Consider the following 17116-nt stretch of genomic DNA (forward strand, 5'->3'; position numbering starts at 1 on the left):
TGATTTCATAATTTTTGCCAGCTGTTGTAGACAAGACAAGCATTCACGCTCACATTTCCACTCTTTGAGTGGAAACTGCATCTTAGTCATGTGAAATATTCAACTCAACTGCGAATTCTGTTGTTGGACACTCCCAAACGTGCGCAGAGGGGGAAATTTGCTGATATTTGCACTACCCGTTTAAACATTAAATTTACAATTCAAGATATGTAACATAGACTTACAGTAGGTCATATGTTGTGTCTGCAAGTATTTATCAGTAATGCAGTGAAAATTTACTTTGCATGTCAAATTACCATGTGCACCCCTGAATTTTCTGCCAGCCCCCTTAAAATTTTAAATTAGTGGCTACTGTGCTCCGAGTAAAGAATGTTAGTCTGGAGCCCAATTATAGAGTTCAGTAACCTGATCGGTTTATTTGCAGCTATCGTATTCCACCTCGTATCAATATCTGATGTTGCAATATCGATTCAGTACAACAAGAGAATGATGCAAGGTGGTGATATGATTATTTCATCCTAACTCAGTCATACTTGTGCTCCGAGGGAAAATAAACTGCTAGATGGGGGATACAATGACTGATAGAAGGAATTATTCTTTAAAAAAAAAAAAACAAAAGTTGTTTTTTTTTACCTTTTTGAGTCTGGAAAAAAAAGAGCAAATAGAGTCCAGTAATTTGTGTGACGTGATACATTATTCCAGAATGATCCAAAAGTCCAGATATCACGAAGCTCATCATCAAATGAGCAAACCATTCTTGCAACATTTAAAGTTAAGAAAAAAACAAAAAACGTTTCTCCGTCACCTTTGGCGTCTTCATTTTCCCCTGCGGAGAGGCAATCCTCGTCTACGCTGTGCAGGCGTGTTTTCTTCGGGCTCAAGCCATCGACTAGCAGGTGCTCAGGCTCAACGTCTTCTTCCGCCTCTCCGTCACCTACAATATAACGCACACTGTTGCTTGTGGTATAGAAATACAAAGAAAATGATTATGGATTAATGTGAGAAAAAGAAAGTTACCCCCATTTCAAGGTTAAAGTTTTATGATTTATTCTGGTTATTGTAAAACACATTATTAGAGGATTCATGCTATGGTTAAACTTGTTTAACAGCAACAATAATTGTTCATAATTGTATAACAAGTGATGTTAAAAATATATTAATTATGCCTTTGGGACTGGTTGTTTATTGTCTAGACATCTAAATAACAGTGATTGATTTATTTAATGGCACAATTGCAGAGTGGTTAGCACACCCACTTGACAACTCCGAGGTAAGGAATTTGATGCATGCATGTTATGGTTGACTAAATTATCTAAATTGTACTTAGGTGTGAATGTGAGTGGTTGTTAGGCTTTGTCTCTCTCTGTCAACTAGTCCAGTGAGTACCCTGCTTCTTGTCCAAAGGCCTTAAGTCACCCTTGACCCTAATAAGGAGATCAGTTTGATTTCTATTATTTGTTATGAAAAATGGCTTCAAATCCGAACTAAATCAACAAGCGTGTTCGACCTTAGAGGCCCTACTGAGTTTTCACACTCATTTCTGCTGCATTGGCTTTGTTGTTGTTAAATAAATGATGACTGTAAGTGAGTATATGATAAAACCTGATAGGACCCAAATGGGTCCTGATACTGAAGATTAAAGGTCATAATTTGAAAGTGAAGACAATACATTAATTCAAGAAGGTCTGAATGTGTGTAAATAATACCACGGGAAGAAACCAAAGCACAACCTTGGCAGCATGAAAATATGAGCTCAATCTTTAGAATAGCAGCACACAATAACCTATTTCATGCATAGACGCAAGTGATGAAAAAAAATCTGTGCAAAAAAAGCAAAGCTGCTGTCTGAAATATAGACAGTCTCCCGCAGTTACGCATTTTCTGCGACAAATGGGTGAATCAAAAAGAGACGTGGAGACAGACAAAGCTTTTTTTTTTTTGTCTGGTGGGCGGGCCGCTCATCTCTTGACTGTAATGGAGCGGCGATGTGACACCTCAGGGTGCAGACGAACAGCGCCAATGAACTCATTATCTTCCAGCGTGGAGCAAAGTAAACCTCTCCCTCCACTTTGGATCCCCTCAACTAAAGTCAAACTTCCATCGGGCTCGTGGTCCGAGTTAGATCCAAATAAGTGTTCGGTGCAAGTTAACATCGCGTTTCCTATCACAACCACTACAAGATACAAGATGCTTCCACGCAATGCAATCACAGCACATCCTCTTAAGAAAATCAAAGCGAAGTAAAATGGCGAGGATTGTGCAAGCAGAGGCAAATTTTTTGGGGGGGGATGATCGAAAAAGACTGACTCTATCCAACTGGAACCAACGACCTATCAGCGATTACATAGCGATCTACACACTTAGTCTTAGTAATTAGTCATGCTTGTAGTAATGACCTGCTTAACACGCTTTGACGTGCGCGCTACCTGCGAGGGTGACGCGCATTTTCTTGACACTTTTAATGGCTCATGTCTGCCTACAATGTGACTCAAAATGCGGCTCGAGTCGCGCGGTGCATCGCCGCCATGGGAACCGCGAGCACGCGGAGTCGACACCGGCCGGCCGCTACTCACCGGTCCGCGACCGCAGCGCATCGGAGCCAGACAGTTTTTCCGCTATTGTTTGGGTCTGCGGGGAGGTGGAAGCAGCCATTTTGCCCCCATATGCACCGCTGAGCTAAGGCGTGACCAATCGAGAGGAGGCGGAGGTTGGAATGAACGCACCGAGTCGAGTGCCACATCAACGGGCATCGGGAGACTTTCTCACCACACTCCTCCAGTCTCCCTCTTCTTCTCGCTCATACTTTCTCTGATACACATACGCATGCACAACACACACGCATACCTGAGGTGGGTGACACCCAGGTCAGACACCCCTGTTTTGATGTGACAGGTGAACTTCAAACATCTGAGGTCACATTTTCCAAGCTTAAATTTAAAATGCTTCTACTTAAACATAAATAGCCCACAAGCCTGCTATTATTTTTAAACATTCATTCACTTTGGCCCAGAACTTAATTTAGCTCAAAGGCCAAATGTTCACCAATGGCCCTAATAAAAAAACACACTCTTCAATATCATTTGACAAGACAAAGTCATTGAGGAAACAAAGTAGATGGCCAGATTTAACTAATCTGATCTGTGCATTTAAGATTGCTGCACTCTCATTGGCACATATCCAATAGGAATCAGGTTTAGGAGAGGTCTGACTCCATTCTGAAGATTCCGTGCATATTTTCCCCGTTACACTGTCGTAAAATATAATATATCCGAATCAAGTAGCCTGAGAGGAAACATTTCAGAATTGTGTCACCATGCACTGTAAATCCATTAGAATCTTCAAGCTACTGAGACAGGAAGCCATATAACCCCAGAAACATTCAAATAAACTGGGGAGATGAAGAAAACACTCATCTTGGTCAAATCCAAACATTTTCTACACCACCATTAAATTAACTGATAGTGGGTATCAAAATTAAACACCCCGGTTTCAAATATGATTTTTTCAATAAAAAAAAAAAGAGACCAGGATTAAGAATTTAAAAACTTTTTTCCACAATCAATGTGACCAAACTGCACAACTCAATTGGAAAAAAAAATATCATCAACAATCATCAACTCTTCATCAAGTGGAACTTGCACACTTGAGTACAATGACAATAAAGGGATTTCTGATTTCTGAAAAACTTGCACAACAGTGATCTGACAACGACCCGGTTGTCTCGCCACAATTGATGAAAAGAAAACCGGTCCGCTCGACTGCCAAGAGGCCAATGATGCAGCTGCAGAAATTTCTTGCAAGTACTAATTGTTTCAGGACACGTGACACCAGTCTCCTATCTTCTTCGTATTACTCTGCTATGGGTTAGGGTGCCAAGACAGAAGCCTTATCTTGCAAAGAAAAAAAACACACTTGAAATTTCAAACACATGTGGGTGAATGTGTTATGCTCCGATGAAACCAAGGTTGGACTTTTTATCTGTAATTCCTAAAGGTATGTTTGGCACAAATATCGCGTTGCTTATCACCAAAAGAACATAACCAAAGTTAAGAAAGGTGGTGACAGCATCATGCTTTGTATTTAGCTCGAACTGGGGCCTTAGTCAAGGTGGAAGGGACTAATGAACAGTTCCAAATATCAATCGGCGAGATAAAAAAAAAAAAAACTTTCAGATTTCCATGAGAAATCAAAAAAAAAGCAAAATCCACTCGTTTTTATCCATCTCAAGGGGCAAACATTTTGCCGACTGAAAGTGACATCACAGTTTCTCAGGGCTCAGGTAACAAACGACCAATCATGGCTCAGCTTCAGAAAACAGGTGAGCTGTCTTTGTAAATGTAAAATCTAGTTTAAATTATTTTAAATTTTTCCAAATCATTTGACTTTTTCCTTCAATTTCATGAACGAAAATGTTTTCTTTCAATTTTTGTTTTAGTTACTTTCTTAGTTTTCGTTTATTAAAATAACCTTGGTGAGATGAGGCCACTGTGCTTCACTTTGGCCAACAATGAATTCAAACCATACCATATTCAAACGTACCTTTTTTAACACCATCCTCCTCATTCAAAGGTCCAGGAGATGCAGACGACAGAGAAACAGGAGAAGCAGCATCTATCCTCCGCTCACTTGTCTCCTCCTCCATCTTAACCTCAATGATCCCGTCCTCCTCCTCTTCTTCTTCTTCTTCGTCTTCTTCATCCTCTTCCTGAACAGAGGCAGGGCCCCGTGGGGGAGCTGTGGGGATTACAAGGTCCGGTCTACTGGAGAACAATTTTCTCAGGATATGGATCGGCGAGATGGTAACGTCCCAGTTAGTGATGCCAAAGTCGCGGAGGTGCGCCCGAGCATGACTCGACAGGCCGGCGCGAGTGTCAAAGCCAGCGCTACAGAACTCGCAGTGCATCACACTGAACGTGGATGGATCAAAGTTAGCCACTGTGGAGTGAAGAAAAATAATAATTAATGGTCGATGTGACTGTAAATGCAAACACATCCAACCAATTCCTGTTATTTGCAGTATTTTTGAAAAAAGTCTATCAGCAAGTCAAAAGGGTAGAGAAACCACTATTGTCCAAACCAATATTAATCACTAACAGTAGACACTTCAACTGTCTGAGAAGTGTTTTATGAATTCATTTGTACTCGAATCCGTGGGAGCCTCCCGGCATTATGTCACCTCAAGAATGAAGGTCCCAGAAGAAAATGATTGAAAAGAGTAAGTAAGCTTCGATATATTTTAGTAGGCCAGTTTTATTAGGAATCAATCGCTGTGTTGCTTCATTTCACACCGAAGCCCGTTAGACACAAACGTCAGATTGTGTGAGGATTAATTCCTTCTTGCTACATTGTCGAGTTAGCTCATCATTTTTTTCCATTACAACACTCCTGGCTTTTAGGCTTTTTTTTTATTAGAGTTTGGGAAGCTGATGTAACCAGCAACTTGCAATAGAGTTCACTTATGAAAACTTTTTCTCTTGAAGGGGCTTTTCTCTCTTGCGCAGTTTGAAGGGCAGGGCTGGCAGCAGTGATGTGCGTGAAGCATTCTAATCAACGACGGTATAATAAATTCCCCCCTTTTTTTTCTCCTTTTTTTAAGCAATCAAAAGAGTGATCAAGTTAACTCGTACGCGATGGGATTTTTTTTTTTTTTTTTTTAATTCCGGAAAAGTAAAAGAGGTTTTGGAGACGTGAGGATTCTGACTGACAGTGATGATATGGGCGAAAATATCAAACAGTCAATCATTTTCGTTAGGGCCCAATATTTTGTCAAATGCCCATTCACAACCCCTGCAATTGGAAATATTTAATATAGGAATGCATAAATATAATATAATATAATATAATATAATATAATATAATATAATATAATATAATATAATATAATATAATATAATATAATATAATATAATATAATATAATATAATATAATATAATATAATATAATATAATATAATATATTTTCCAATCAAAGATAAACTGCCTTGGTGAATTCATTCCAACAATTTAAACAATGCTGACCTTTTTTCTTCTTTTTCTGATAGGAAAACCGCTTCTCGATAGCATTGACCTCCTCCGGGGATATGAAGTGTCGCACGTTGTAGCTGACACCCACGCGGTTCAGGTGGCCCCTCACGTGATTGGCCAGGCCGATGCCGTTATGGAATCGATCGGGGCAGTAGGGACATTTCCTCTCCACGTTCTTCAGAGCCTCTGAGACCTCATCAATATCATCTTCCACTTCGTCCAAGATTTCCCCAGACAGGAAATGTCGCATGCGTTCGTCGTCAATGTCGTCATCGTCGTCTTCATCGCTCTCAATTTCTACAATGGGAGCAGTAATCCGGTTGCTTCTCCTTAAAATAAAAACCTTTGTGCCAGTCTGCTCTTCTTGCTCCTCTTTCTCCTTCCAACTATTCCTCATCTGGGGCGATATGGCAGCACTTAGCTGCTCTGGAGACTCATCTGCATAAAAAGTAAAAAAAAAAAACAGTTTAGAGACTTTAGACTTCAAATATTGCATTGTGGTGTCTCTTAAGTTTATGTTTGTTTAGCCTCACCTGGATCGGATCTCGCTCTGGTCCGCCCTTTGACTACAACCTCCTCAGCGTCAATCTCCGGGCTCTCGTTTCGGTCTCCCTCACTCCCTGGAAAGCGCTCTTCATTTGGTCTAGAGCCAAGTTTTGCTCTCCGACTGAACCGCCTGTTCTTATTACAACCGACGACTACCTGGGTTGCCACATCATTCTCCGAGACGGCAATTCCTTGGCGGCCTTTGGTTTGACATGGCAGGGATTTAGAGTCAGAGACACAGCTGGAATCCAAAATAGAGTTTGAAACGGGATCATAAGACGAATGGCCGGACTTAGAATCACCCTGGGCCTGTTTCCTTTGTCTCTTTGTTATGGCTTGACTTGAGCCAAGAGGCGATGAACATGACGAGGGATCAGGAGAGGAGGAGCTGGACTTATATACTAAAGTTGATGTTTTTCTCATGTGTGTCTTGGTGTGATTAGCAAGCGCCTGGGAAGTTCTTGTGCTAAAGTTACAATGCGTGCAAACAAAGCGACGACGGTACAAAACAGCCTGGGGTTGGAATGTGGTTCCAAAAGAACCTGTCGGACTTTGAGGTGTGTTTGATTCAAGAGCCACATGTTGACCATTCGATGGCGCCTGGTATCGAAGTGGACGCGTGTCCGACACCTTACCAGGAGTAGGAATCGGGCTCATATTTTGCAGGCTTTCATGCTTTACTACGTTAGCGTCTGGTCTTTCTTTTGCTTTCTCATTCTCATTCAGTTTCTGGATTTCCGCCAGAATCTTGACACGGGATTCCTGGTGCCTTTTTTGGTGGTCAGCTAGTACTACAGAATCAGGCAGGTCCCATCCGCACTCAGTACACTGAACACGTTCTGAACCTTCTTCACCTGTTTGACGGTGCTCAATCATGTGCTCCTTTAGATGAACCTGTTTTTTGAAGTATATGCTACATTCCACACAGGTGAAAATATCGGTACCGTGCTCAAAATTACAGTCTTCATCCTCGTCAATTTTTTCTTCAGCATCTCTAATCATGATTGGATGGTCTAAGATTTCCTTTCCAAACTCATCAATATGGTGTGATCCTCCACTTTGACTTAGAGGTGCCAAATCGGTATTTAGTGATTGTTGAGGACTCTCACTTGCTTGCGTACCGGCTAGTAAGGTTCCAGGGAAGGGCCTGAGTAGGGCTCGCTTCTTCCTGCACCTCTGGAAGAGTGTATCGTTCGGGGCATGAGAGGGACTCTCAGAGTCAGAGTCTCCTGTGAAGGTGTACACATCCCTCTCAAGCTCCTTGGTATCTGTTCCCTCAAGTCTTTTCTCTTCCTCCCTTTTGTCTGCATCGTCCTCCGGCTGGCAAGCGTCCTTTGGTTTTATTTTGCAGAGAACGACCTCAGCTCCCACAGATATATTACAGTCATGGCTACCTCCTACTGTGAAGCAAAAGTTGTGAATGAAAAAAGAGTCTCACGGGGGGAAACTGTGAAAAAGTGATTTTCCTCAGTCATGTGGGTACTTACATTCTGTTGGGCCAAGCTGAGATGTATTTGGTTCTTCTCGCGTTGTGCTTTCTTTTCTCTCCTTGCACACCTCCCCAGAGACAGACAGACTGGCTTCATGCTGCAAGTGCTGCAATTTTCCAGGTTTTTTGTCATCCTCACTGTTAACTCTGGACAGGACCCAAAAGAAAAAATATATATATACATACATTTATAGAGATATTTTGTATAAATCAGGCGTGGGCAAACCACAAGCGGCCCGTTAAACGTTTTAATCCGGCTTGTCGAACTTGAAAAAAAATGAAATGAATAAACCTCGTTAATGTTTTATTTTCTAAATACTGTGTTTTTCCAAAGACAGATATATTGTTGAAATGCTTTTGTTCAATTTCATTTCAAATTAAATGTATTTTTTTTCTCCGAGGAGGTGAGGTTACCAAAACACTCCATCCATCTGCTCCCCTCTGTCAAATTTTAGAACCCATTGTGGCCCACCGATCAAAAACTTTGCCCACACCTGGTATAACTATATAATGACATGCTCTACTGTGTATATACATTATAGCATAAATATGTAAATATTGTATGTGTACTGTACAGTTAGTTTACTGTATGTACATACAGTATACTGTAAAAAATTGTACATAAATATACTCTACTCTCTGTTATATAGAATATATGCAGTATCTACACATTTATACTACAAAATACACATACACATGTACAGGTACATATACACAAAAATAAATATATATACATATAGAGTACTGTACATATGTATACATATAGTGTATATTATGTACATACAATGTCACACTAATGCTTTCCATGCACATGCAATGAAGACACTAGCTGTGGCTATAGCATGTGTTTGGTGCACCCACCAGGCAAAAAGGTAGAAACTGAACTCAGTGAAAAAAAAAGAAAAAAAAAAGTCTGCAATTGAATAGCTGTCTGGAAGCTAAATTAAATGACCAAGTGGTGTGATGAGTGACTATATTAACCTACATAGAACAATGAATGGAAATGTGAAAAAAAATGTGAAAAAAAAAAAAAGTAATTATGATCTTATCGAGGATGAATCAGGTGGGGAAAGGAACCATGGATGGTTGTGACTGAATATAGTGTCAAGTAAATATTTGATGAAATCGTGTCATACAAAATCACAATTTCCCCACACACAATGTGATGAGAAGACAATAAATTGAGACAAAGCATCTATACAACTTATAGGTGAAAGTGTGACTTTTACAAGAAATGTTTTAGATTCAACTCAAGAGTAATGAGGAAATGCAATGTGGTCTGATGAGTCCTAATTGGTTTCCGAATGATGAGCATGCCTTTGGGGACAGTGTCATGATCTTTGGCCAGGTCTAGTTTCAACATTAAGTGCTTAAAAATAGGTCAACTGACCACTTGAACATATTTCCCCATCAATGAATGTTTTCTTTCTTCGATTGAAGCATATTCCAAGAAAAAAAAAAAATACCGGGGTTCCATCTGTTCTTTTTCGATCTACCACATGTACAGTCACCACATGGCACCTATCCCAAATGATTTCGAATGAAAAGCAGACTCCATCATGGACTAATCCCAACAGGCATTGAATGGGACTCAATCCCATGCCAATAGAAAAAATGCATTGCACTATAAATGGCCACATACCATGATTCACAAGGGTAAAATAGTGAATGTTTGGTTCGGGAAGAATGTGACATTTTTATACTGGATCATCACATACAAAGAGGCCGCAAATTTCTAATGGCCAACACAATCAGGACTAAAATAAATGACATTGCACAACCTTATCAAAGTACTGTCACAACAAAAGACTAAAACCTCTGAATGAGGTTATGCATATATTTAAAAGGATTTTTTTTTCCTTCAAATTGATATGACCTCTTTCAAAAATCTTATATAACAGGCCTAATTTTCTTGTCCAGAATTTTACGGTAAAAATGTGTGACAAATGTTTCTGGCTGGAACCTTCAATCCCTTTAACACAGTCTGTTCAAGTCGGGAGTCATCTTTTTTTTCCCCAAGTCGCTAATGTGTATCAACATTATAAGCATAGCATGCCATTCAGGTCATTCCAACACTGTAAAAAATGCAGAGTGAAATTTACTTGAGAAAAATCTAGTAGAGATTTTTTCACTCGAACATTCTAAGAGAATTTTGACAATTCTGACACCAATAATATCCTAACAGACCTTAGCAGTGGCATGGCTCAGGTGTAGAGTAGCCGTCTTACGGGTTCAATCCTCTACCGCATTGAGCTCCCTTGTGAATGAAATGCGCGTAGAAAAAAAATAAAGTGAGTTCAACCTTGGAGTGAGTTTTTAAATTCAATGAACTTGTAAAATGTACTCAAAAACTCTTGTGTAAAATTTACAGAGAATTTCTGAGTGAAAAAAACTTTACTAGGATTTTTCAAGTAAATATCACTCCACGTTTTTTACAGTGTTTGCCTTTGGAGGTCGTATGTGGGTCAAGACGATGCCGATATAAACGATGAATGCTGTGGTGTCGGGACAAATTTCGTTTCAAACTTTTTCTGCTCTGCTATGTTGGAAGCAACGTCGCTGCCCAACAAGTGTTTATACGTCACACCAGATGCTGGCAATGATGTTGTCATGCACCTAATTGATTTCGGGAAGTTGGCACACTATGATTTTCCACAAACTTTGCAGGCCGCTGTATAAAAGGCACTTGCTGCTCTGTTGAGGGCATTTTGCTAAATCTTTGTGTGCGAAAAAAAAAAAAAAAAAAAAAAAAGGCTTTCGTTTATGTTACAGAACACCACAGTACCACCTTCCTCACCTGGGTCCAGAGGAAGGAGATCCTGGGCTGTGTGCAGCCAGATCATGAGGGTTAGAATAATGCTGCAGCTCCTCCTCTGACATATAACAGCACACACAAACCACAGAAACAATCACTTCACAGCCAAACAGTTAAAAATCTACAGTCAAAACTACAATATCTTGGCTTAGACAGAGAAAGAGCAAACTGAGAGACTTCCGACTACAAGCAGACTGAATCACATTTAAAACGAAAAGACAACAATGATAATGATTGAATTTGCTCGGCTTGACTAGAAAGTTGCAAAACTCGTCCAAAATATGCAAAGTGTTACCATCAAGTGTTTTTTTCTCTGAATCAGAGTCCCAGCTCAGGGAGGAGGGAAAGGCTGAGGACCTGAATCGCCTCTGTGCATTCCTCGCTGGGTCTGCACTGTGCTCAGTGCACCCGCTCTGCTCTGGACCCTCATCTCCATCGTGACCTTGTGAGCCTTTAGTAGACGTCAGGACGTCGCTCACATCGGAAGAACATGAGGACTGAGGGCAAGAATTAAAAAAAACATTTTTGAATGGTCACTCTATTAAAGGTAAAAAAATGCAGTTTTTTCTTCCTTTATGAAAAAAAAAATGCATTCATAAGTTACTTATGTGGTTGATTGGCAAACCACCTCTCACCTCAAGTTAGTTGGGATAGGCTTCAGCTCACAGTACTAATGAGAATAAGAGGTTCAAAAAATATCTCTATATTATTATTCAATATCTATAAACGAATGTGCCTCGCAATTAGTCATTTCCTCAGCATTTCTGCCGAGGGGCACAACACCCTCAGCCACGAGTTTCCTACTTAAACCGTCTAGTGGGTGTGACTGGCCTCTATACATTTTTTTTCCACCAGGCCAATAGGCACCAAATATTGAGCTTTACAAATTCTGCCTAGCAACCAATAAATGTGGCCCAACAAGGAAAAATAATCCAAGTAATTCTGTTGATCTACAGTGCCATGCTTAAGTCATCACCCACATTACCTTTGTTGTTTTTAGTAATCTTCCACTACAGGAAATAGAAACAGGTTCGTAACCAAGTGGGAATTCGAACTAATGTTCAGAGGCTTCCACAATAATCCAATTTCTATTGTGATTATCATTTAGTGACTTTTGACAGGCAATCGCATGGCAACAAACAACAATTTATACTCACATCTGTGTGCTGTTTAGAGTTTTCAATGAACCTCACATGCACATCCACAAAGAGAATTGTACCTCAAACGAAACCCAATGAGGCAGATGGGTTCACCACGAGTGCACCGTGTCACTCAATAGTAATTCCAGAATAGTTACAAGATCTCTAATAGTGTCCCATGACTGCAAAGTAACATTTGTCTTTCAGTAAACATTTATAATAAATCACACATTATTTATGTCGTATGTGTGTGATTCATAACATTGCCTTTGACATGCACCGCCATTTCCGTCCCCATCTAAAATGACAGCAGTGACGGTGACATGAGAGCTTTACCTGCTGTAAGGTGCAATTAAGGAAGGCTGTGGTGACAGGTTTTTGTGCAGCGTTTAAAGGTGGGGGCACATAGCTGGTCCCTGGGGTCCGGGGTCGCCCTTCTGGCTCCATTGTCCCCCCCCCCCCCCCCAGAGAACAGTATGAAGTCCCACTGTTGACCAGACTTCCTACATTGTGCACTTCTCCTTGTCTTCTGCAAACATCCAAACAAGGGAGGGGGGGGGAGTCCAAACAGGGGAGGAGTGGGGGGTGATAAGTTAGGTTTTTTTTACTTCAATCTTCATACATTGCCCAACACTGATTGCATTCACTTGCATGCCAAAACTGCAGTTTGTGTGTTAAAAGCAGCAAAGTCACACAATGCGAACGATTGCAGAGTTGCAGAATGTTCATGTTTTTAGCTGTCCTCAGTATACCCCCCCCCTCCTCCTCCTCACCAGCAGCAGCTGTATAGGCCTGTCTGACCCATTTTCACAATTCGTCTACTCTTTTAAACGAGACAGGGTGCCAAATGGTTACATAAAGATGTGGCGTTTATTTCCAGGCCCACGTCCTTTCTGTCCCTTTTGAGTCAGTAAGAAAATAACCGAGACGTCAAGAGGTGCAGCAGCTTGGCTTGGCTTGCGTTAGCCCACTGCAAGTACGCGGCCGGTGTTGATCGCTAATCTAAGAACCGCGATGCAATTCACTGTGTCTTCTAAAAGCACAAACTCCCATCGGCTACAATTTCACCCGGAAAAATACTCACTGTTATCGGCCTGGTTTGCGGATCCAGGGGAAGGAGTAGCAGCCTAAGCAGCGCTTGTCATAGTTGAAGACCGAGCAAGAAGCTTGACGCCCCGGAGACGATGCTCGCTGCAAGCCTACGGCTGCTTACATGCACGATTCGGCTCTTTTGGTGTCACTCTAAACTGTTTTTGGGGTGTTTTGCATGGCTACCTGGCAGCCACCGGGAACAGGACTCCATATTATTAGATTTGCAGGCACGCCACGGCAGCGGCGGCGTACGTAACGTCAACTGGGAGGTGACGAGAAGTTGGAGTCGCCCTCGAGCAGCAAGTTTATTAAGTTTCACTTTTAAAGGGTTTTACTCGGGCATTCCACATACCAAAATGACTGTTGGATGCTCATTATGTACATTTGCCCTTTAAAAATAAATGCACATGGTGTAATGATATTTGTTTACTGTGTATCATATATTAGTTTATATATTAAAGTGGATTGTAAAATATGACATAAACACATTTAATTGATACTGAAGGGAAGTAGTATCTTTACTCATGCAATTGTAGATGTTATCATTCGTCACTTAGCATTGCTTTGGTTTACTTGAAGCTGTTCTAAAATGTCTCACTTGTATTTTATTCATGGCAAATTTAATAGCAGACGTATCCAGTTTTAAAATTTGACACCCTCATTTAAAACGTTTAATATCAGAGCGTCATGCTCGATTAAGAGGTTTTAATTAGTCCTTTAGCGGGCCCTAGTGGTCATTACCGGGAGTGGGTTTGTTATCATCTAACTGTTTAATTGGGATAATTGAAGCCTTTAATAAAACTGGTTGTAGATAATGTGCAAGTGCCTCAATTGAAACATTACTTTTCTTATACAGCAAGAACTAGGATACACAATTTGTGATATAATACATTTGCTATGGACAGTGGAGTGTAGAATCTCACTATAGTTCTAACTTCTCTTGGCACGGAAGAAAGTTAAACCAAGATAATAAAAATGTATTAAAACAAAAGTGTTTTTGTGACCAACTGGGCGCAACGGGGCCATTTATTGTTGATCTCTCACTGCACACAAATTCAATGCAATTCGATTCAAACGTTTGTTTGAATCTTTAAAAAAAAATCCTTCCTTTTCATTTATTTTGCAATAGGACATAAAAAACAACGTAACAAAGATTATTACAATTATTTAATTCGAAAGCAAAATAGTTTGTATTTTTATTGTTTTATTTAATGTTTCAAATCAGACTGGTTGGAAGAAAATGAAGCTGCAGTCTCAATCCGGAACTGTAGGAGGCAGTATAAAGTTTATCAATGCTTGGGAAATGTCACATGACAAGCACGACGAAGAAGGCAGCTTCCACAGCAAACAACAAACGGTTAGTTTGTCTGCCAAAGAATTCCTCAGGTGCATTGGCATTCAGTTTCTCCGCTAAACTATGAGTAAATAATTGACGTTCGTGTTTCCACATCTTAAAGAACTGATATTATGCATTTTTTTTCATAGGAAACGACAGCGAGCGAGCTAGCTAGATAGCTGACACTCCGCTCGTAGCGTTCGATTTAGCTATTGCAATAATCTATTAAACGCATCTGATATGCTGTTAAAGTCGAAATAAAGCCGGAGTGTGGTGAACATAATTATCATCACATGAATGGATTTTCTGCTTATTTCTCCCTTGAAATGAATTTAATTTTTTTCATTATGGTAGTTTGTGACAGTAGCGTTCAAACGTTCTATTATTTGAGTTGAAGAAATTTCCCCGGGAATAAATTTGTGTAGAATGTACACATGAGGAGCACAAAAGCATTTGCACTTATGTTGAAACATGTTTCGCTTCTCCAATTGTTCTCCGACACGCACTCTAATTTGTGGTGAACATTCAGGAGGAACCTAAAATGCACAACATAACTTTTACAGTTAAACTTAAATTGATCTTTAAAAAAAATGATGCCTAAAATAATCAAAAGCGATTCACCATGTGTGTGAGGCTTCAAACAGGATTACAGAGAGGCATAGGAGTGGATATCATTGGAAATTAATTACAGGGGCGGGGCGATTACCTGCGGAAACATTCAACTATTATGAACATATATTGAAAGGTTCAGAGAAATTCAAATTAAGTTCACCAATCAAGTTTCACCAGACTTCAAAGAATGTCCTGGACTTTTACTGAGAAGTGTATGGACTGAAAATAGCATTTCTCACTTAGCCATTGCAGATTCTTGTATCTTAATCCTTACCATAAATCTGTGGTTCTCAGAAAATGGACACCCGGTTCACTCGAGGGAAATCCACCATCTTGGAGCGCCCCTTGACTAGACCCAAGACTGAAGTCAGCATCAGTGCGTTTGCATTGCTGTTCTCAGAGATGGTCCAGTACTGTCAGAGCCGAGTGTACTCCGTTTCGGAACTGCAGACACGCCTGGCTGACATGGGCCAGAGCGTTGGAGCTGGCATGCTTGATGTGCTGGTTCTGAGGGAGAAGAATGGCAAGAGGGAGACAAAAGTGCTCAACATGCTGCTCTTCATCAAGGTTTGTACTTTGAACGATCCCATATTTAAAGTTACGTGGTGTCATTAATGGGAAGCAACAGCATGCCAATATTTTGTTAATGTACCTAAATTGATTTTTCTGGTATCAGTACTCGAATATTTATTTTTCCGATGACTCTTACACCCTAAAATAAAAATCTAAGTAACATTTTTGGGAGTGCATGTAAAAGTTGTAAACTCCTTTCATTACAGGTGAATGTATGGAAATCTTTGTTTGGGAAGGAGGCTGACAAACTGGAACAAGCCAATGATGATGACAAGACTTACTACATCATAGAAAAGGAGCCACTCATCAATGCTTACATCTCTGTGCCCAAAGAGAACAGTAGCCTAAACTGCGCTGCCTTTACTGCAGGCATCGTGGAGGCCATTCTCACACACAGCGGCTTCCCCGCCAAGGTCACTGCCCACTGGCACAAAGGCACCACACTCATGATCAAGTTCAATGAGTCGGTCATCACCCGGGACAAAACTTTAGATGGCAGATAAGGACAATGGGAGAAACGGGAGTGTTGACATTTTTTTTTCCCTTCATTGATGCAGAAAAACAATAAACTATTTCATTCTGCACAATCTTGCAGTTAAGATTAATTTCTATTTTACTTTGTTATAAGAGACTCTAGCCTCTTTTACAACGCAACCGACATTTTCCCAGCTCTATGTTCTATGTGTAAGGTACCGATGCTGGACTCGAGTTGTTGTGGGCGACGGAATTTGCCAGCCCCAGATGTTGTATCATGAGCGTAACCTCGCCGCTAGCTAGGCTGCAGAGTGTGAAAATTAACACTGGCGACTCACTGGCTGCAAGTCTTTGTTTGATGCGACTAATCTTGACACACTGATGTATACAGTATGGGTGTGGAATGAACTTATACGCCACTTTTCCTGTTTCAACGACTTCTGCCTGAGAGGCGCAGGCTTATAAATCCTGAATGTACGGTTTTACATCATGCGCCAATTTTGACAGAATTCAATGAGAGAATGGCTTGTGAGACAGGTCAGCATCATAAACCGAAGATGCTTTTTAGGTCAATTTTCTAAGTCTTTATGAACTATTGTACACTATTAAGTGATAATTCATGTGCAAAATGCTGATTTTTACCACATACTATTACTTCTGTCTTGATTGTTTCAATCTTGTATTATTGATTTGTCAATATAATTGGTATGTGAGGTATCTCATTGAAGCATCTTATTTACCGTATATTATCTTGATGGACCAGTAAATATTGTTTAAGGCCTCATCTCAACATTTATTCTGGATTTTTTTTCCCCCTTGTTGAGTGGAGTTTACATGCTGAGTAGACAAATGGTTGTATATTGTATTTGGATTTTTTTTAACACAAAAATATGTACAATTATTATGGATATGTAATTAAATTTATGACCGATCAATACCAACACTGGTCAGGGTGACATCTTGCATGTGAAAACATGAGTATGATCTTGAAATGCACTACTAGTTGGGGTACTTGA

The 17116-nt window shown here is 40.3% G+C and overlaps 2 protein-coding genes across 3 annotated transcripts in view; one reads left to right on the plus strand and one right to left on the minus strand.

Annotated features, from left to right (window-relative positions):
• wizb (WIZ zinc finger b) overlaps positions 1-13373 on the minus strand; it is a 28580-nt gene extending 15207 nt beyond the window's left edge. The window contains exons 1-9 of the mRNA XM_088317392.1: positions 13098-13373; positions 12350-12542; positions 11170-11371; positions 10857-10932; positions 8058-8206; positions 6558-7970; positions 6019-6462; positions 4540-4935; positions 806-934 (exon numbers count right to left, since the gene is read on the minus strand). Coding sequence (XP_088173518.1) covers positions 806-934; positions 4540-4935; positions 6019-6462; positions 6558-7970; positions 8058-8206; positions 10857-10932; positions 11170-11371; positions 12350-12460 — 2920 coding nt within the window. The 5' untranslated portion in view covers positions 12461-12542; positions 13098-13373. The remainder of the gene's footprint in view (positions 1-805; positions 935-4539; positions 4936-6018; positions 6463-6557; positions 7971-8057; positions 8207-10856; positions 10933-11169; positions 11372-12349; positions 12543-13097) is intronic.
• Positions 13374-14356: 983 nt separating this feature from the next.
• trappc5 (trafficking protein particle complex subunit 5) lies at positions 14357-16886 on the plus strand. Of its 2 annotated transcripts, none has more exons than XM_088316738.1 (3): positions 14357-14462; positions 15348-15620; positions 15833-16213. In XM_088316738.1, exons 1-3 carry the CDS (start codon positions 14409-14411, stop codon positions 16127-16129), a joined length of 624 nt encoding a protein of 207 aa, XP_088172864.1. In that variant the 5' UTR covers positions 14357-14408; the 3' UTR covers positions 16130-16213. The 2 variants fall into 2 exon arrangements, with proteins under 2 accessions (XP_088172864.1, XP_088172865.1); XM_088316739.1 differs by having other exon boundaries at positions 14412-14491; positions 15833-16886.
• Positions 16887-17116: the final 230 nt, after the last annotated feature.

Source organism: Idiotropiscis lumnitzeri, chromosome 15, assembly GCF_059441095.1.
Source record: "Idiotropiscis lumnitzeri isolate Australia: NSW breed Sydney's pygmy pipehorse chromosome 15, RoL_Ilum_1.0, whole genome shotgun sequence".
NCBI lineage: Eukaryota > Metazoa > Chordata > Actinopteri > Syngnathiformes > Syngnathidae > Idiotropiscis > Idiotropiscis lumnitzeri.